The sequence below is a fragment of the Haliaeetus leucocephalus genome, unplaced genomic scaffold (assembly GCF_000737465.1).
Source record: "Haliaeetus leucocephalus isolate CR32 unplaced genomic scaffold, Haliaeetus_leucocephalus-4.0 Scaffold351, whole genome shotgun sequence".
In the NCBI taxonomy this organism is placed as follows: Eukaryota; Metazoa; Chordata; class Aves; order Accipitriformes; family Accipitridae; genus Haliaeetus; species Haliaeetus leucocephalus.
This window is the reverse complement of record NW_010972787.1, coordinates 3,346,294-3,368,355: the sequence shown is the minus strand read 5'-3', so window position 1 is coordinate 3,368,355 and position 22,062 is coordinate 3,346,294. Positions and strand designations below refer to the sequence as shown.

Sequence of the window (22,062 nt, the reverse complement as noted above, 5' to 3'; positions counted from 1 at the left end):
AGCCGGCTGGCATTGGCTCTGTTGGACATAGGGGAAGCTTCTAGCAGCTTCTCACAGAAGCCACCCCTGTAACGCCCCTGTGACCAAAACCTGGCCATGCAAACCCCATACAACTCATCAACTCTGAATTTGGCCCCCTCAATCTAAAGGAGAAAATGGGATTTACGAGGCCAGTCCTAGCTTCGCACATCACCTTCTTATCTTGGGTCTCTTCTGCTTCTCCACCAGGCAGTGGACTGGCAGGGACTTCTTTAGCCCGGCTTGAACTCTGGGCTCTGCACTGAGCCATCTCAGCTAGCGTCAGTGCCTGCTTCATGGATGGTACGAATAGATGATGGGTCCTCAGCTGGGATCCCCCACCAAAAAGCCGTTAGAAAGAAATCCCCATCCAGCATGACATTGCAAGAGCTTGCAGCATGGTGGTGGCAGCATTTCCAGCCATTTCTGAATCTGGGTTTTCACATACTGCAAACTGGTGAATTAATTGCAGCCAGGAATATATCCTTCAGCTGCTGGAAGTCCATGAGCAGTGCTAACAAAAAGGCTTACTCATTGAAACTAGTTTGCAGTTTCCCACTCCATCACCTAATAAAGAGCTGAAGCCAAACCAACCAAGTGCTTCTTTACGGCCAGGTTTCATAACACAGCAGTACATTGTAACGTAGTGTATGTTTCCTGCATAAAATCCATTCAGCCAATGGAAGACTTTGAGCAAACACTGATAAAACACTTAGCAAAAAAAAAAAAAAATGGGGTCGGGCAGATGTCAGTATAATACAGTACTGCTTCTGCTGCAGGAATGGATGGAGGAGCAGCCGCGTGGAAGGGCTGTGGCGTCGCTTTTTCTTTCAGCTGGCTGCAGGTGAGGAGCTCTGCCCTGCAGAGGGGCTGCGTCCGCCAGAGCCCGTCCCTGGGGAGCAGCCGTAGGGGCTCTTGGAAGCCCCTCGTAGGGCCCTATAGTCTTCTCCCATAAGCAAATGTAAAGATTGTAACAGCATAATATAAAAAAGAAAAACCCTATCATTTACAGCTGGTCTGTTAACCAGCAATAGCTGGCGAGCTTCGAAAGGTGAGGACTGGAGACGAGAGCAGCGGTGCTGTCAGCAAACCTCTGGGGAGCAGTTTGGGGTACCCCTGCCCGGGCACCCTCTCCCGGTGCCCGCAGGGACCGTTGCCTCTTTCAGACCAAATTATATGGGATTCTTCATCCCACCTCTTCCATCTTGCTGTTCGTAACTTTTATAGTCTTTTAAAATATTAGTGTTAAAAATTTTTTTACTCTAGTTTTCTGTTGAACCAAATATAAACAAATAACTTATGTGTGATTGGGGCTAATTTATAATTAGCAGTTCTAAGCAGGAGACTAAGTCTAATTGTGTCGTCCTTTCTGCAGTAACCCCTTTGCCACGTTGATGCTCTTTTCCACCAACCTACTAAGCACACAGCAGGGAATGCCCTCGTGTGTCTCAGCTCACAGGTTGGCCCAACCTGCTTTGCCTCACCCATCCAGGAAATTAAAAGTCAAACAGTAGGTCAGGAGTCTGCAAAGTAGATCTGATATGAATGATTATTTGTTTTGCTGTAATTATTTGTGGTACGATTATCTCAGGGAAGAGAAAATGACTGTTCCAGACAAAAAAGAAGGCAGGTTTTTTGTTTCCAGTCAGTTTAAACCATCTTAATTTCCAGCTGTACTGCCTGTAATCTTTTCAATAGATAAGTTTTTTGCAGCACTTCAGGGTAAGTCCCGTTATCAGCAATTTTTACATACTGTCATGGATAGCTCTGTCTCACTTGCTGCTGTGACCAGTCCCTTGTCTCGAGCTTTCACAGAGGGTTCTTGCAGAAAAATCGTGGTAAGGCATGTGCTTAAAAATCACCGTTTTAAGCACTCAACCATTATCTTCCATTTTAGAAGCAGCTGTCCACAGAAAAGAATCCAACCAAATAAACTCCTGGGTAGGCTGGCTTTGAATTTGAGTTCGCTGCCTTTCTGAAAGTAAGCTTTGCCCAGTGTTGCACAGGTCAGCATTTGCACGCTATGGTTGGGTACCTTTGTTTCCCTCTCTTTTATTTCCTTTGCTTATGCATAAGAACAGAGCAAAGCCTTAGAGATGCTTGCGCACGTTGTGGTACATCTTCCAGGTTCGTGAAATTAAACCCGCAATTCTGCTTTCATGTGGTGATGGAGGGAGCAGACCAGCTAGTGGAGGCAGGAGAATGGGAAACATGGGCCTGGAGGAAAGAACACAAAGAAATAGCTGAAAATTGCAGCAGGGATAAACAAGGCAGAATGGTAGGGAAGAGCCATAAAAGAGGAGGAGAAGGGGTAAGAGAGAGAGACATTCCTTTCCTGATTGGAAAGAGCCTTCCGTGCCGGTTGTGTGTTACTGTTTCTGACACTGGGCAGGGGATGGGGAGGGCAAACCCTTCTGTGTCAAGAATGAGGGGTAAGTGCTGCATGTCTACTTCACAAAATCAAATTTTTATGAAGACTAACAAGATAAAATGCCTGGTATGCTCGTGGGGCAGGGTGATTGTAAAGGTCAGAAGAGTTTTCCTTCCTACTTGTCTTCCTGTGCAGCCCAAGGTTATTTAGCTAAGCTTTTAATACGCAAATGGGAATTTTGCTAAATGACTCTCCAGTATAATTCTTTATGCAGTTTTTTTTCTCCTGTCTCTGTCTTCTTTTTTTGTTTTGTTTGAACTACCCATAAGCTGTGTTTCAATAACAGATTTTTAAAGAATGGGTTGCTGGTGTGGGTTGGGGTTGCTCCAGTCAAAGTGGTGTTTTGATTTTTTTCTGGCCTGTTTCCTGGGCTAGGGGACAGAGCAGCAGAGGGGGACACTGGTAACACCATGAATCAGTATCTGATTCACGGGCCGTCTTCTGGGTGGCAGTAGGGTAACTGCATTTCTTTTCCATGAGAAAATGAAATCTGAATCTTATTATGGGCAGCTTGTGAGTAATGCAACTTAAGCAAAATTTGAATAGAGGGAGTCCTTTTTTTTTTGTCCAAAAAATGAGGTAATTGGGAAAAGAACAGAGATTGTCAGGTGTTTAAACCCTCCAGCTCTTGCAGCGTGAAGTATAACAAGGTCAAATTGAAAGGTAAAGTCTGCTCCATAAGGTCAGGTAAGAATTGCAGGAACATCCTCAGAGCCGCAGCTGCTGTAGATCTTTAGCTAGATGCAAAGTGTGCAAGCAAACATCAGCAAGCAGATCCAAGAAGGCCTTGAGCCCAAAACCTTTAGTTATTTTTGGTCCCCCTCCTCAACTAACAGATGATATTAATTTCTTTTTACTTAGAGCTTTCAGCTACCGCGGTTACAATACTGATACATCTGCAGAAGGTGCAATATTGCATCTTTGGGGATTTTTAGGCTTCCAAGCACATTTACAGCCAATCTCTGCACAGCTGGAAGAGTTGCAGAGGGAAATTGGCTGTAACAGGCTGCAGTGAGTGCTGGATCTATCAGCGCTGCAGCCAGCTCTCCTCTGGCTTCTGCAGGCGTTGCTGCTCTCCCCACTGCCCCAGTCCACCTACTGCAAAAAGGCAATAAAAAGACTTCTTCTCTAGGAAAAGAAAGCATCTGGCTGTAAATGCAACAAGATCTCCTCAATGACATTCTGTGTATTAGGAAACATCATCTGGCAGACAGATATTTTCAGGAATCCCTATTACAGCACTTGCCAACACCTTGAGTAAACTCCAGCGCTATCTATTTGTTGTTGAAAGCCACAGGAGATGTAATTTATGGCCTTCTTGAGCGCTTCCCTGCAGATCTCATAGCCTGTTTGAACTAATGAGACAGAGGCCTGAACCCACAGGGCTTGCTTCTTTTAACCATCAATAAAGCAGGTACTTTCTCATTTAGAGGATTTAGAGTTTCTTCTGCCTGAATCCATCTGTCCTGCTAGTTAAAAACCAGTGTATGAAAAAAACCCTTTGAGGTAGTTCTTGCCCATACAAATGTATTAGTCCTCCTTGAGCAACCAACAAATCCTCCAAAGTTTAAAATATATTTAAAGATACAACTTAAATTAATATTGAGGTTTCAATTTATTGAGGGTTTCACATGGAGGGTAGCTGCACAAACCCTCTTGGAGAAAATAGTCTTATGTGAGATTTCACAGCATTTTGTCATGGCGTGGAAATTTTTTCAAGCAAGGAATGTTTTCTATTTGTAGTCTCAAAATATCAAAAAAAGGTGATGAATTTTGAAAAAATGTACTGCAAGTGGGTTTTGGTGGAATGGTATGGGTCTGTTTTGGTATTTCAGTAAGATATTCTCACTCTAACACAGGTGCGGCATCCACTTTTATTGTTGAACATCCTTAGGAATATGGTTTAATAAAGCTGAAACTATGATAAAGGAACACAACTACTGTTGTGTCTAACAAGATAAAATGGCATCAGGTTGGTCAACAACTTTCTTTTTCCTCTTGGAACAGAGTGAACCAAATGGCCAAACTGATTCTTGCTGTTGAATTTCCTTAGGTTAAACTCAGCTACCATATGTTGCAGGAGGCAACATAAATATACAAGAAACCACATTCGCAATGTATGAACAAAATTGCTGCAGTAAATGCTGTTATTCTGCTGATTCCAGATCTTCCTTGTTCTGCTTTGGCCAGGTGCAGAGTTTAAGTGGACATGAAGCTAGAGAAGTAAGGTGGCTGTAGACTAGATCTTTACTTTGGCTTTCAAAATATGATTACTTTGCAACGTGGTGGTCGGTTTTGCTCTTTTTTGGTGCACTAATAGCTAGATATCATTTTCTCATTATTCTTATGTTTACAACGAATAACCTCCACCGTTCCTGTTTTGTTCAATATTGTTCTCGTACAAGTCCATTGTATGGAAGCGTGCGCACATGCATGCATGGAGCATCCCCATTACACAACGTCCTGCTGAGATCCCTGCCAGCTTCGAGAAGTGTTACAGATGCCGCTGCACTCTCAGCTCCTCCGGCGGGGCGAGCCGGGGCCTTCAGGTGCTACTGACCCCAGAGGAGAAATTGCATTCACTCCGTGAATATTCCAGTATGTTGCTATTGAAGAGCAAGAAATTGCATCTCTAAAAATCCTGGAAGGGAGCCATAGAGTTCTGGCTGTAGGTCCTAAATGTTTTATTTTGTTGTTTATAGTAATTTATTTTTTTCTGAGGCTCCCACATTGACCTGTGAAATGTGTAGGGCACTTGGCTTTCTGGACTGAAAGGCATTTAAAAAAAATTGAAATAGAGCCTTTACTTTTTTTTTTTTAAAGTTCTCAATTCATTTTGTAACCTCTGCCATATGCAAAAGAAATGTTTGTATAGTGTAAAGGTCTCATCTTAGTTGGTCCATAGTGTTCTGTAATTTCCTCCTGTTTAAGAATTTAGGAATAAAATTACTAACTGGCCTGGACAATGCCCTGCCTCAGATCACATGCAAGATGATTGGTTCTTTTAAACTTGGTTAGTATTTTATTCTACTGTAGAATATATCTTCATGTACACATACACATTCTGTATTTTTATATATTTATCATTATGTTCCAATGAACTGTCTGATATAGATCTTGGGCAAATCAAGGTGATTTCTTGAATTCCAGTGGTTTAATTTTTTCCAAGCTTTAAATCAGTGCTCTTCCTTAAACTGTTGATTACAGACTAGATTTTGGTATACTATCTATCTGCTATACTTAGGAGAATTTTTGCATGCTGAATAGCATGTGAATTATCCGTCCACAAACGGAGACTGGGACCTGGGCAGAAGAAATGGAAAACTCCACAAAGACCGAGGCTCAGAGAAAGCACTTTCTAAAAGCTGCCTTCTTTTTTGTGTGCTTCTCCACCAATGCTTTAGAAAAATGTCATTTATAACCTTTTGAACAAGCCAAATCTCCCTTTGTCAGGTCAACGAAGAAAAAATTAAATCTGACTGTGATAAGGAAGGATTTAGAAAATCAAATGATGGGAAAAAAAATCAGTCTTACTCAACTGACCCTGCTGTTAAAGCTGTGGCACTTGCTAGAAGCCTCAGTGTGCCCTCAATCAGCCACCCTCTCTTGTCAGTACGCTATTAGAAAACATTTCCTCTAATCCCATCATTCACTGCTGTTGTGGAAACCAGCAGGCTCACTAGCAAATCCACCCACTATTATTTTTATCCTATTGAAAGCGCTACCTTATCGGACATAATCAAAATGGCTGATGTGCAATGTGAAGAGCAAGTGGGTTTTACCATCACTCATGCCAAAACTAAATATGGATTAAATTGCACCCTGCCAGCACAAAGTGTGCATTGTGTGGCTTTGCCCCACGGTACCCAACCTCAGCTTGCTCCGTGCCTGATAGAACACTACACGCTCCCTTCAATACCCCTGTTTTCAAAAGGGCAAAACAAAGCAGCAGTGTCTGCACTGGAATGTGCTGCAGGTAGTGATCTAAACCTCCATCACCAAAGTCAGTGAGAGGATTAATTTAATGCCTGAAGGTTGTTGCTTGGAGGGACTTCACAGGAATGCAAACGGAAGGCCCTCAAAGGCCCCACAACAAAGGGAAAAGCCATACGATCTCAAACTCCTGCTAGGATGAGGAGCATTGGATTAAGAGCTTGGTCTACCTTGTAGAAAAGGCAGGAAACACTGTTGTACTTGAAAACTAATGCAAGCAGGGAAAGATTTTGGGGTGGTGTGGTTGGTTTTTTTCCTGTAGACCTCTTTTAGAAAGATAGTTGGCTAGAAAATTGCAGCCTTGCTAATGACATTTATATAATGTCTGATATGAGCAAATGTATATGCAAGTTTTATGATCGCACACGTAATGTGTTTTGAGTTGTATTTTGTTTCCAGATAAAATAGAATAAATACCTGTTTTTTCAATTCCTGTGTTTTTTCCTGATTTATTTTTATTTTTGGCAGGGGCACACCATTGCAATCCTAGCAGTGCTGAGAGTCACGAAGCTACCTTTATTGACACAGAGTGAACTACCAAACATGCCGCGTGCTGCTTTGCAGACTTGCAAGCGTTTAAGGGAACTGGAAGGATGATCAGGCGGGATGGGGATGTGGACTGCTGCCATTTTTGACAGCCTCAGCAGAAGACAAGTAGAAGACTACTCAGGAGTGCAGCACGTGGGCACAGTTGTATAAGGAGACCTTGCTATTCTGGGAAGGTGCTCCCCAGGTAGGCTCTGAATTATGTACTTAAAAGGCTGGAGAAATAACAGAAATACACTGACAAGAACCAATGTGACATTCATTAGACTGAACTAGCAACAGGGACAGAGCAGCTTTCAACGTCTCTCAAACTTTCCCATAAAAACCAATAGTGCTACAAATTCTCCACCACAAACAACGTGGCTTTATGTTACCTGCCATCCCTATCTGGATTCAGTTTCCAGTTATGGCTTCTTATGTCTTTACCGTAAGAAGTCACGTAATTATATGTGATTTTTCAAATTACTCTTTCTTTTCAGTCCTCTACTCTTGTCAGTCAAACCATGCCATCCCTTTCTTAATCATTTAAATTGTACAGCATCCCCTCTGAGTAACACTTCTCTGAATCTTTTCAACATACAAACCTTCTGGACAATGTTTGAAAAATGGCCTAAATAATCACGGGTCATTAGTCTTCTCTATCGGTGTTCTCCAATTCCCTCTTTCTTCAACCAAGGTTTGAAACCACTCTCGGCTGCTACAGTGCAACTCTGCTGGTACTGATCAGGGGCCAGGATTAGGGCATCCTTTTCAGTTTCAGAAATACAGCTACTCTCATTCTTTATGTATCTATCTTGTCTGAAACAGTCTACCATGTGGAGTACTTGGTCTTCTTTTGAAAGACATCATATGGACAGCAATCTGGGGTGCTAACCAGCTTTTTTTTCTTTTCCTTTCTTGAGAAGCAAAATTTTGAAAAGATTTTGAAGAACATGATGTGAAGGATTGATATTAACTTGCTGCTTTTTCAAGGTCCTCCAGCTTGAAGAATGATGCTACTGTTAAACAGCAAGCATCTCAAGACAAAGATGTACCAAATTATACCGTAATTTTAATACAATTAAACCATTATGGAATTCTAAAAATAATAAAAGAATTGATCACTAACTTTGTATAGAATGCTATTATTAATTTGAGATCAATAAACCAAGACTGGTTCACATAACATTTTATTCACAAGTAGAAAAAGTATTACAAAACGATTTATACAAGATTTTAATTTACATTCCTTAAAGGAGTATTTAAAACAGCTCTGTAAGTCCCTAGACATGATACGTGGGCAGTCTAAATGCGGTGGTAGTGTATGTTTTCTATTGGCATGTACAACATTGCTTGCCACAGGCAATATAAAAAAGACCAATTTGGTTAAATAAAGGAAAAAAGTATATACATAATATACATACATATTAAAAAAGCACTCTCTTCATTTTTTCCTCCCAATTTGTTCTCAAGCTGTCTGTGACTCATTTAAAGAAATGAGTATTTTTCTCTAGAGTTGCTGGACAAAAATGATTATACAAAGTGTAAATTCCAATGGGAAAACATACTTACTGTGGCAGACACTGGCAAAACTTTTGAACATAGCGTTTTAAAGAACTGTTATTAGTGAAAAGTTAACTCTCCGTATGTTCTAAAAATATCTTGCCATATACTGAAATGCACATTGGATTTTTTCTATTCACAAAGTATATACAAAGAAGCACACATCTCTTCATGCACATGTAGTGAAAAATAACATTTTGTCACTTCTTAAATGTATGAAAGTATCCAAAGAAAGTATTCAAAACTACTCTTATTTGAATAGATACTTCAAAGTATTTAGCTGAGTAATTGTACTCCCTGTATAACTGCATATTATTCTGTCAGTGACCAAATGGTAGTATTTACTGCTTTAAAAAAAAAAAATCACTTACATAAGTTCATCACTTTGGTTTGAATTTGGTAACTATTATTCATGATTTTTGCACACACGCAAAAGTGTGAGAATAATCTCACTGGTTTTAGCTGAAGCATCTTGCTGCCTTGGCTGCCTATACTGGCTTTAGCTATTCTTGTGCGGGTTCAACCTTCTACTGGGTGCTTCAAAGCAAAAAGTTTTTTTCCATTATGGAATAGGAATACTGTCTCAACATTTCCATTGCCACAAAAACTGTGTGTGGAAAGATGAGTAATATTTATTGCAAATTTGCATTTGCTTTGCTGATTGCTTTACTTTTGTCAAGGCACATTGGGTACTTTAAAGAATAATTGCTAGAGTTCACACTGACAAGTTTGAGCCTGTTGAATGTAATGAATCAGTAGAGGTTACTGGGATTACTCACAGAAGTGAAAACTATTTTAGGGATAAAAATGGCTGCAGAACAAATGGTATTATGGGATGTGGTGCAACAAACTGCAGTTAAAAAAATCTTGGAAGAACAGCAAGGAAGGCAGAGACTTGGTAATTTACTAGGCATGCACGCAACTTTGAGGATTCAACTTGGTTTTTTTTTTTAAATAATGTTATGAATTAATTTTTATATTTTGTGTGGAAAAATTGAATTTACACAATACTACAGTGAGAAGGACAGAGTGACATGAATGAAAAGGCCTGCTAAATGAACGAATTAGGTCACCATGAAGCTTGACCCTTAAACATAATGCATTACTAAAAATTATTAGTCATAGTCTCATTGTATGAATACTTTTATGGCACACCTGCTATAGTTTGACATTTTGATATGACAGTTGATTACATTTATTTCAACATCCAAAAATTACATGCTATAACAACAAGTGCTGTACTCCAATACTGAGACTACCAATTAAATACAACATTCCTATCTATACGGCTGACTCTCATTAAACTAAATCTAATTTAAAGCTAATCTCCTGCTATATTTAACAAAACAAGACCCCCTCCCACAAATGTAATAATTGGATGGAGGGGACTTCAACTATACATATTGTAACATGCAAATTCTTTAACTCCCCAAACTAGCTTATTGACTATAATGTAATATATAATAAAAGCTTCAGTTCATTGATAGATGATCCTTGCATAAATAGAAATGTTTATTTTTTAAGTCCTTCAACAGCAGGAAACTGATTTAAAATTAGAACCAGCCAAAAAAATCCTAATGCATGCATAAATCTGCAAGCAGAATAACTGGCAACATCTTGTCCCACGCCTTCTGACATCTGTAGCCATATTTAAGATACCCACCTAAACACACTGAAGTATTTATATTTCTTGCTGTATTTACATATACTTTTAAGCTCACTCCATTAGACTTTTTGAGAATCTGAGGGAACAGAAAGTACTTTGTTTAAAAGAGATGCAAAAGGTCATAAATCCACTTTCAGGGTTCTCCTAGGATGCTCCTTGAAGTTTCACTTTACAGCTGTTACGGCTCAGATGCAACTGCTCAGAAGGTGTGAAATGACGCCATTTTTTTTCCAGCTGATTTTGAAACCATGCAACATTGAAGACCAGACTAAGTTTGATGAGAATCAGCAGAGGAGCATACGGGAAGCATTCAGCTTTAGTGCTGAGAGAAATAACTTGGTCTCCTAAAAGAAAGCGATAGAACAGTGGTTACATAAAGTTATAAAAAACCTGTATGTACATCTATACTTGACTAAACACTAAAAAAATACAGCTATACTTACTGCTTGCTGTAAAAATTCACGTAAACCTGAAGACTGGACCTGTATTAAAACACCCATTAAAAACCTTACATTTATATGCATATAAATAAAAATATGCTATCTTCTGACTTTATCATGTTATTTATTTTGCAATATAATAATGAAGTATGGCCCTATGCAAGACTGTAATACATCCGCATGTACTAAAAAGACCATCCTTCCCTCAAAATATTTCAAAAATACAAGAAAGATGAAGGGCAAATGGAAAAATGGGGTAGGCTGAGATGAAATAATTTTCTTGGAGCTGTACAGCTGGTCAGAGTTCAGCCTGAAAATACATCTCAGGTAAGCCTAGTTCTGGTCCTGTCCCTCAAATGCTGCTTAAATCTCTCCACCAAAGTTGCATATATAATGATGCACTGTAGAGTCCAAATATGGAGAAATTGTACAAAAAGAATCAGTAAAGTCTATTAAAGAAAAAAAAATGAAGAAAAACTTAACCCTCCCAAACCATCTTGCTTATTCAGAATTATACACAAATCTCTGTAGTAATACATGATAGTACAAAACCATCAGAAAATACAGGATTTTGAAATGTGAGAAAAGATGTCTACATACACATGGGAATCATTAAGAAAATTTACAATTTCTATACCATAACAAATATGGTGAAATATAAGTTAATTTTATAGTGATATTTGAAATTCTGTGGCTCCTTTCATCTAGGAAAAAATCTAAATAATATTAATCACATACCTCTGAAGTTGATACATGGTTTAGTGGGAAAAAAACCACAAACTCTTGATTTTTTTAAAATCTTGTTAATATGGAAATATATTCCCTTAAAACATCAAGAGAGCATTCAAGTTCCATTGATAACCACTAAAAAACTGGGAACTAGCAGCGTCGAGATTTGCAGTCACAGCCATGTCATTGTCCCTTCCTATATATACCTAGAAAATACGACTATCGCCTAATGATATTTGGCATATACCAAACTATGACAATTGCTATCTGACACATGGGCAGTTAGTGCCAGACATTGTTATGGACAAAACTATATATTGTAAATAATATCTTGAGAAAAATATGTGTGACCTAGATAAGGTTGATATTTTCAGGGACAGCAGTAGATTTTCAGGGTGATATATGAGTTCCATTAAAGTCAATGGCAAAAAAATTCTTGACTTAGCAGTCTGTTTACCTTCCTTTCCCCTCTTGAAAACATCACCTAAAGAATTAAGGCTTGATTTACAAAGACTTAACGATTGCACTTACATGTTTTCACAATATGCATATTTTTTGTTAAATACTAATTACTTTCTACTTATTTAAGAACAATATCAAAGTGGCAGGCAAACCAAATGGAAGAGGATCAAAGGAAGGCAGTTTTATTTCTGCAGATGACCCAAAATTTTTGTAATTACAGATAGAGTAATTTTCTTAATTAAGGTTGGTGGATTATTAATATTAGTGACAACTGCTTCTGTTCCTACTTCTGCATACATGCACAAGAGACTATTTCAGCTTTCCAGCCACAGCCTGCATAACCCTTGAGTAACACCACCAGTACACATGCCATAATTTGGCATCCTTTCACAGATTACCTACTTGTTGCTCCAAGTGACTTCCAATAGTAGAAAATGCCATTTTAAAAATACAGACCACAGCTAATATTCAAAAAGATATAATGATGAAGCAGTAGCAGAGTGATTTTTTGTGTTGGTTACCTTGTTACGCAGTAGACATGATTGTTTATTACCTCTTCTCATTTTGACCTCAGACCTGCATTTTCTCGCAACTTTTATAGATTAAATTGTAGTTTATGGACAAACTAATGGAATGTTTTATCTGATTACATGGGAATATGATTGCATTAAAAAGCATTTGAGATTCTCTCTTCTGTTTCTGCTATTGCTGTAGAAACTTCACAGAGAAGGCTTTGTAAATATTTTTGGGTGAACACTTGCATGTTTTTTATGCTTTGTTTACAATGAGCAAAGACAAGTCCTCAGTTCCTCCCTCACAAACAAGGACTAGCCTCACATAATAGTTTGGTCATAAGGGTATTAAACTGATTTTTTTCCCCTGAAATTTAATGAAAAAAACCACCCTGATAAAAGCTGACTGGTATACAGACTTACCCTTGTATTCTGGTTCATATTATCTCAACATTGCAGTTTGAGTAATTACACTTTTCAAATTCAGTCAGTGATTTAAAAATGTAAAACCGTTGGATCTCTTGTAGAGTTTTCATTTATTTCAGCAATGGCTAGCTGTAACCTAGGGAGAAACATAATGCTACAACTTTTTACAATTCTATTTTTATCTAGCTCTACATGCCTTAAGTACTCATCTCACTCCTTTGTAGTTCTGTTTTTTACCTCTTTATCAGTCTGTAGAGTCACTTGCTGTTCCATTATGCTTTGTCCTTGGCTGGGTTTCAGCAGCCACTGAGTTCTGAAGTGATGAAACTTCTATGCATGTTCTATGTTTGGAGATTTCAAAGGACTTTGCAATGTTTCCATCAAGAGACTTAGCTGAAATAAGTACGTCACTTAGTTCCTGATTATTATCCAACTCAACAGTGGCTGCATCTTCAGTCTCAGGGCTGCAGGATTTTGCAGATCCTCCAGCCAGTTCTGAATATGATTCACAGAAAGAAATGCTGTCACAACAAGCTGAGTTTTGCATAAGAGGCCAAGCATCTGAAATGTCTCCACAGGTAGAGTGTGAAAGAGAACCAAGGAAGGTAGGAATCATTTCTCCAACAGAATCAGAAGCCCTGCAAAAGGATAAAAGACGGTTTCAAAAGCATTCCAGAAAATATTATCAGTATTGTAATTACTGTCATTAGTAATTATAGGTATTTCAAGAAGGTTTAACAGGGTTCTATTAAGTTAGTACTCTAGAGGCATCCTGTACAAACAAATTCTTTTGAGAAGGAATACAGTTTGTTCCTCATCTGGAAATGAAGAAAGCTCAGGAGAACACTACTAAAGGTAAAGAGGATGCCCAGAGCCCTTCATACTGTGAATTCAGGGTTACAGAAAACATGAACTACAGCTGGGGTTGTTTATAGTCTAAAGAACAGAAATATGATAAAAAATACTATAGTAGTGTTCAGATACAAAGACTGTTGGAAAGAGGAAGGAATTTTTTTGTTCTCAATGCATGGGGGGGGTGGGGATGTGTGTGTTAAGACAAGATACAACAAGCTTAAATTGCAGCAAGAAAGATGGTTGGGAAGACTGTGGAATCTCCAACACTAGTTCCCCCCCGCCAAAACAGGCTAGACAAATATCTAACAGTAGTAAAAGAAGTAAAGTGGGTTCAGACTGGGAGAAGAGAATAGACAACAAGACTGCTTGAAAGTCCTTCTATCTGCGTGATTTCGTATTGAACATACATTCACTTTAGATTTTTCAGTTTGTTCTGTCTAGCCTTCAACATGTGAAAAGATTTTCTCATATTCTCTTACATGTGGAAAGGACATAATATTAAAGGGCAAGGATTTTTAAATCTCACAAGGATTATTTTTCTTTTATGGAAAATGGAGGAAAGTGGAAGTAGAAACTCAATATTTTCTATCTCAAGTGTATTTAAAGTGCATGATGATACTGACATGTCTGAGTGCACTATACATGCCTATCTCTGTTGAAAACCCAGTGATGTTTTTTGCTATAGTATACCAAAATAAGTGTTAACAAAACCAAAAAGATATACTAATACATTTTATTTCCAAAAACTGTCTACAGACTTATGAAACTCTGAAGGCTATATTAAGTCTGATACACAGTAAAAATTTGTGTGACAAAACTCAACTCACATTAACATCGCCTGTAACAGATTTTAAGCAGCCTTACTCATTTCCAAAACATGATGCTTTAGAAGCTTTGATATACACACAAAGCATTTTCATAGATGAGGCCAAAAGTCAGGACCATTGCACCACAATTGAAGGAAATACATTACTTTGGCAAAGGAAATTGGAGCAAACTCCATTTCTACTGGAAGGAACCACGGGATCTTTGATGTCTACATAGCATGAATATACCATTTATTTTTAAAGCCTTAACCAAAAGATGCCTCACAAAGTACACAACTCTCAATTTGTCAGCCTTGGCGGTATAAAAGGATGACTCAAGCTTGCTGGTATTTAAACAAGTTGTTATAGAAAATCTAGGTATTTTGTATCTTGTACTTAGGTCACTAAGTCACCTTGCATAAACAATACCTATGAAGAAGCTAGCTGCCTCTACAATTTTAGTTACATTTGGCCATGAGAACAAAACAGCTGGAGACCAATTTAAACCTTATATGGAAAACAATTCTAGCTAAAAGAAATAAATACATCCTGTGTTAAAATCTGTAACCAGGAAACTCTGAATGACACCATAAATTTTATATATTTAGCTCATGGCACTGCTGTAGGAATAACTACTCTGCTACTGTATTTATATTTAGCTGATAAGAAGAAACTAATGGTTACAATCTGGTAGAAATGAAGAAATACTAGGTATTTCAAATCTCACAGTCATTAAGAGCTTCTAAAAAAAGAAAATCCTCATGATACTTCTAAACTGTACCTTAATCCCCCCAGATTCACAGGTTTATGCAGCACCTTGCTAACCCACGGCAGAAGAGGGAGTCACCAAAGCCTCTAAAGTACCATAGAGTAAGAGGAAGACTATCTGCTTGGGAGAGAAGTCACTTCTTCATCAGAGAAACTGATATATCATGTCAGCTTTTATTAAATAATACTTTAAAATCAATTTTTCACCATAAACCTGTTTTTGCACAGAACAGGAGTGTATGGCTCCAGTTCATCAAAATCCCCCATTCCACTCCAAACAGTTACTGTATCTGTATAAATATTAATTTGACTGCATAAGAAATATTTAATGTTTAATAGACATTTATAAAACTAAGTTACCTTTCATTAAGAGTAGTCTGTGAGTGGAAAGCACAACTGTGACTGCTGTGCTCCATGCTACAGGTTTCATCACAGCACAGTGATGGAATCAAGTGAACTGGTCCTAAAGAATGAAAATTAATTTAATAACATTAAAAGTATTAAAGCTCTGTATAAACTTAGTCTCTGTACTGTTTCAAACTTGAGTATGCCAGTTATATTATAATATATGGATTTAGGAAAGAGATTCCTTATTGCAAAAAATGGTTTCTTTAATTTATTCCTTTCAAATGGAATTACTTATAAGAGCCAAGCCATTCCTCCAGGAGTAATACAGATGCCAGTCATGAATATCTACTTTTAAAATTAATTTACTTTTCAATTAGATACATGTGAGAGGAAATATCACATTCTGAGCTAAGATATTAGCATGGTACTTAAGCCTGTGGTCTTGTGTTAAATTATGTATTTATTAACATCATAAATGCATCTGTTCTGATACAACTTCACAAAATCTCAATCATTTGAATTGTTCAGGTTTTTGATGTCCTTTAGAGTTCGTGTCATGTTTTTAGATACTGTCTGGCAAATCCTTCACACCAATTTAAGTCTCAAAGCCAGACACAGTGCTACTTTTATCAGAAAGAAGTAAGATAGACATTTAAAGCTATTTTTTAAGTGAAGGGTCATTGGAATGAAAACAGAAAAAAAAATCATAACCAAACAGCTACTATGTGCTTATTGAGAAATTAGCCTAGGACAAAGGGTAGTTTGACAATGTTAGCTCTGTAGTTAAAGGTAAATTTTGCAACTCAAGTGTTAGATAAATGTTCATTATGCCATAAAGTCACTTTTAAGAAGACCTAACATACCACATGTCTGTGATGTGCTTCTCTGGCACTGGCAACAAGTTCTGTGGTCATATTCATTTAGCCGTGGTCTATCAAAACATGACAATTCAGAGCCATTGTAGTGAATGTCTTGCGATCTCAGAGACCCTTTGGACAAAATGAATAAAAATATGTATTAGTAAATTACACTCTTTTTCCTGTTCAGAGCCCCCTATCTTCACAGAATGGTTAAATGTCATACTATACAGTGTTTTCATACATTTTCCAACTGAAAGACCCACAATGATCAAGTGGTTTCATATAACGCAAACCACAGATTTTGCAAGAAACCCTAGACCAGCTGATTCAACTACAGCTTCTTCTAGGAAGACATCTGCTCTTATTTTGATGATGATTTGCAAGTATATCTTATTCACTGTTACATTTTCTCAGTGTTTAATGATTCTCAGTGATTCCCAGCTGAAATTTTCCACATTCAGCTTTCAGCCACTGGGATTTTGTTTATGTTATCTTAAAGAGCTTTATATTAACAGCAGACTTCCTTTAATCTGTATAATTGTAGGCCAAGGCAAATGACTTACTAAATTTCACTAACTGAAGTTTGAATTCACTATGTCTGAATTTCTTAAAACTTACATTGTAAAGCATCTTCTCAGTAAGGAACAATTCTTACAATGCCTCTCTGAATCTTTTTATTTTTGCTTGTGCTGTAAGCAACGATAACATAAATTCTTCCTAGGTATTATTCTTGTTTGACATCCAGTGTTCATTACATGCTATAAACATATTTTGATAAAAGATTTTAAAATTATAAATGGAAACTAGAGTGCTTTTGACTTTTCTCTTTCTTATTTTAAATTATGGGGCAGAAAAATATTTATTATAAACAATTTGTGAATTACATTGCTGAGCTGTTATGGATTTTTCTTTTTAAATTTATAAATCTAACTGGCTTAGGCATTTAATTCATCTTGAATATGCCTATAAACCCAAAATTGTTAATGACAAATCTGCTGTCTACAACTGGCCACATTCATTATCTTGACAAGCTAAGTTGTTTCACAATGGCATGTGATGCACAGATCCTCCAAGCTGGTATTTCCACATTGGCACTGCAACTCTATAATGACATCCCAGCCTGGATCCCAAATAGTCTACATATATCTGTGCAGCATTTAACAAACAGAGTATGGCACAGAATTAATGCAGTTGGATTATTTCTGGACATCTGCACAGCATTCTCTCTATAGAAACTTGAGCATCCACAGTGAGCTGGCAAACACTTCTGCTAGCTTGCTCATCTCAATGCTAAACTTGCTTGAATGCTGTAGAAATTTCATTTATTTACCTACAGAGAGATTCACCAAACTAATACTACTATATGAATATTACAGAGAAACCGTAATAACTGGAAACTTACAGCTTGGTTTCTTTTCCATAAACTGCCTCTTACAATAGATAACACAAAGAATAAGAAGAGCTAAGAGCACTGTCGCAAGTGCACTGCATATAACAGCTGCTAGAGCAGTGTCGCGAGGACTGGAAGCAGTTGATGGGATCTTCACAAGGTTTACTTTGGTGGTACCTGAAATAAAATTAAATTAGAATTAAGGCAAACTTTAAACATTTCAGGAATATACAGTCATGTAAATGAAAGTCTGGGAAATAGAAGAGGTTCGTAGCACAGAACAAAAAGGATGTTCCAGCTGCTCATGTAGAAACATTAGTTGCAAATATAAATAGGTACGATTATCAGCAACCACATTAAAAAAAACCTAAAAAAAATATATTGCAAAATGAGTCATAATGAGTGCAGATGCACACAAACACATTCTGACTGTCCGTAAGAATGGAGTAAGATCTTCACCACGAAAACAAAGATGTCTCAATTTTTAATTATGTTAGATGATTTTAATATGGAGATCATTTCCTAGTGTATAGTTGAGAAAGCTATCCACTAGAGGGAGTCACAAATACATGAATTTAATAAGGAAATTTTCTGAGAACTGAGACACCCACAGAAGTTCAAATGCTGTCAAAGGTACCATTTTGCTTGGTTGCATATGTCATGACACCATAGTCATTTCTAGGATCAAACCTAGGATTTCCACTGTAGTAACTTTTTTTTTAATTCATTGATAGTTTTTTAATAAAGACAATACCTCTAGTAAAAATTCAGCAGCTTGACTTTATATCCATATTAGTAAAGACTTAAGCAATGTTTCTAGCTTTGACAAACATTGTTACTTTTACATGGAAAGTGAAAAAGTATCACAAGTTTTAACTACAACTATTAAAATTCTCTTAAAACTACAAATGGCCTTTTAAAATTAAATTCATATAATCATTTAGGTTGGAAAAGACCCTTAAGAACGTTGAGTCCAACTGTTAACCTAGCAGTGCCAAGTCCACCACTAAACCGTGTCCCTAAGCACCACATCTACACGTCTTTTAAACCTCCAGGGATGGTGACTCAACCACTTCCCTGGGCAGCCCGTTCCAATGCTTGACAACCCTTTCAGTGAAGAAATTTTTCCTAATATCCAATCTAAACCTTCCCTGGCGCAACTTGAGGCCATTTCCTCTCATCCTATCACTTGTTACTTGGGAAAAAAGACTGACCCCCGCCTTGCTACTACCTCCTTTCAGGTAGTTGTAGAGAGCAATAAGGTCTCCCCTGAGCTTCGTTTTCTCCAGACTAAACAACTCCAGTTCCCTCAGCTGCTCTTTATGAGACCTGTTCTCTAGACCCTTCACCAGCTTAATTGCTCTTCTTTGGATGCTCTTCGTTTTTGTTACAAAATTCTTTTTTTAAGAACTTATGAATTCCGAGAGCTCATCTGTTTCAATTACTTTGAAGTTCACATCAATTCAACAATATTTTATGAGAAAAGGAACAAAATATTGAGTATTTCTCTGACAGCAAATTTTTAAAAAAACACAAACCGTATTTTATTAACTTATACAAATAAGTTAAATGTGCCTGTTTCCCCCTGAAAATCTTGGTTAAAACTTAAAGACTATAATTCCTAAGAAATGGTCCATGCAGTCATAAGTTTAAATTGGGAGATAAACGTCTGCCAGAGTATATTAAAATCACTAATCAAATGTACATACATAAAATTGTTTGATATCCTAACTGCAATATAATAATAGCAGGAGAGAACTTAGAAGCTTAGTTAGTACAATCAATGGAATTGCATTACTCAGGAATACTTTTCTCAAATAACTATGGTATTTCCTCTACACACATCAAACATGGGCAACAAAGCATTTACAATACCATATTGCTTTGTTATAATGGGCAGATTGCCAAAAAGCTAGGTATTTTGAAAATCAACTTTATTACATCCAATTCTAAGTCTTCGGACCACTTATACCAAAGAAAATATTAACGTCCAGGAAATCAAGAATCCAAAATTACACACCCCCTCCCCCCCAACTTATTAAATAAAGACAATTTCTGTGGATTATAGTTTCATGTAGTTGCTGGTAAGTGGAGGAATGTAAAAAAGTGGAGAGGCCAGATCATGGCTATTATTCAGAAGAAAGTTTAGTTGTTAATTTCCTGATTTCAATGTGAAGAAAAACAAGTATTACTGCATTTACACCTGCTTGAATATTTCTATTTACCTTTGATTTGTACTATTATGTTCCACTGTCACATCAAAAGTGTGGAGAGCAAATTTATAGCAGATCTTTTTTATATCCTTTAACTTGCCAAATTCAACAGACTCGAGCTACTAGACAGAGTCCAGCAAAGGGCCACAAAAATGATTGAGGAACTGGAGCCTTCTCACCTATGATGAAAGGCTGAGAGAGCTGGGACTGCTCAGCCTGGAGAAGAGAAGACTCAAGGGGGTATATCTCATCAATGTGTATAAATCCTCGAAGGGAGGGTGCAAAGAGGACAAAGCCAGGCTCTTCTCAGTGGACCAGAGGCAATGGGCACAAACCGAAACACAGGTGGTTTGCCTCTGAACATCAGAAAACACTTTTTTAATTGTGAGGGTCACTGAGCACTGACACAGATTGACCAGAGTGGTTATGGAGTCTTCCTCCTTGGAGATGCTTAAAAGCCATCTGGACATGTTCCTGGGCAACCAGCTCTAGGTGACTCTGCTTGAGCAGGGGGGTTGAACCAGATGATCTCCATAGGTCCCTTCCTATCTCAACCATTCTGTGATTCTGAGATATTAAAATACAGCAAATCTCAAACCTCAAGTCAATAAAGTGGCTGAAGTCTCCTACAATGAACTAGAAATACATTTTGAAACTTTGTCCTTGTATTGAAATGTTATAATTTTCATTATCATAGCAGATGGTCTCTCTATTATTTGTGTTCCAGATAACACAATGAAATTCCAATTCAGGGTCTCAGGTACTTCTCCTCTTAAATGACTATTACCTGTTCTTCTCTTTATGTTCTTCTATAATTCCCATTACTCACAGAGTTAAGTTCTATGACCTCTTTTCCAGATCTTCATTGTTATTTAAAAGAAAAAGCAGCCAGCGTGGTAATCTTTATGTTGTAACTTCGATGCTCTTGGCAGCAGCATTGCAATCTTCTGCAGAGAAAACTTTTCATTCAGTTTCTAGGATTCTTGCAGTTGTAGTTTTAAGTTTAAACAGACTGCAGAAATTTCTGCATGGTATGTAAAGTTCTGGGATATAATTCTGTGAGAAGCCGTAAAATTATATAAAAAAAACCTATGTGGTGGGTTGACCCTGGCTGGATGCCAGATGCCCACCAAAGCTGCTCTATCACTCCCCTCCTCAGCTGGACAGGGGAGAGAAAATATAACAAAAGGCTCACGGGTTGAGATAAGGACAGGGAGAGATCACTCACCAATTACCGCCACAGACAAAACAGACTTGACTTGGTGAAATTAGTTGAATTTATTACCAATCAAATCAGAGTAGGATAATAAGAAATAAAACCAAATCTTAAAACACTTTTCCCCCACCCCTCCCTTCTTCCTAGGCTTAACTTCACTCCCAATTTTCTCTACCTCCTCCCCCCGAGCAGCACAGGGGAATGGGGGTTGCAGTCAGTTCATCACACGTTGTGTCTGCCGCTCCTTCCCCCTCGCTCTCTTCCCAGGCTCCAGCGTGGGGTCCCTCCCATGGGAGACAGTCCTCCATGAACTTCTCCAGCGTGACTCCCTCCCACGGGCTGCAGTTCTTTACAAACTGCTCCAGCGTGGGTCCCCTCCCCGGGCTGCAGTCCTTCAGGCACAGACTGCTCCAGTGTGGGTCCCCTGCAGGGTCACAAGTCCTGCCAGAAAACCTGCTCCAACATGGGTTCCTCTCTCCACAGGGCCACAGGTCCTGCCAGGAGCCTGCTCCAGCGCGGGCTTCCCACGGGGTCACAGCCTCCTTTGGGCATTGCCCTGCTCTGGCGTGGGGTCCTCCCCGGGCTGCAGGTGGAGATCTGCCCCCCCGTGGACCTCCCTGGGCTGCAGGGGGACAGCCTGCCTCACCATGGTCTTCCCCACGGGCTGCAGGGGAATCTCTGCTCCGGCGCCTGGAGCATCTCCTTCCCCTCTTTCTTCACTGACCTGGGGGTCTGCAGGGTTGTTTCTCTCACATCTTCTCACTCCTCTCTCCAGCTGCAGATTCTGTTCACATTCCCCCCCCCCCCCCCTTCTTAACTTCTCTCTCCCCCCGGCGCACCC

General features: G+C 38.5%; 1 protein-coding gene across 1 annotated transcript in view; it reads right to left on the bottom strand.

Annotated features, from left to right (window-relative positions):
• Positions 1-12,998: 12,998 nt before the first annotated feature.
• The window catches only part of TNFRSF19 (tumor necrosis factor receptor superfamily, member 19), a 44,307-nt gene continuing 35,243 nt past the window's right edge, over positions 12,999-22,062 (bottom strand). The window contains exons 5-8 of the mRNA XM_010572651.1: positions 17,805-17,969; positions 16,406-16,531; positions 15,555-15,657; positions 12,999-13,403 (exon numbers count right to left, since the gene is read on the bottom strand). Of these exons, the coding sequence (XP_010570953.1) occupies positions 13,010-13,403; positions 15,555-15,657; positions 16,406-16,531; positions 17,805-17,969 (788 nt within the window). The 3' untranslated portion in view covers positions 12,999-13,009. The remainder of the gene's footprint in view (positions 13,404-15,554; positions 15,658-16,405; positions 16,532-17,804; positions 17,970-22,062) is intronic.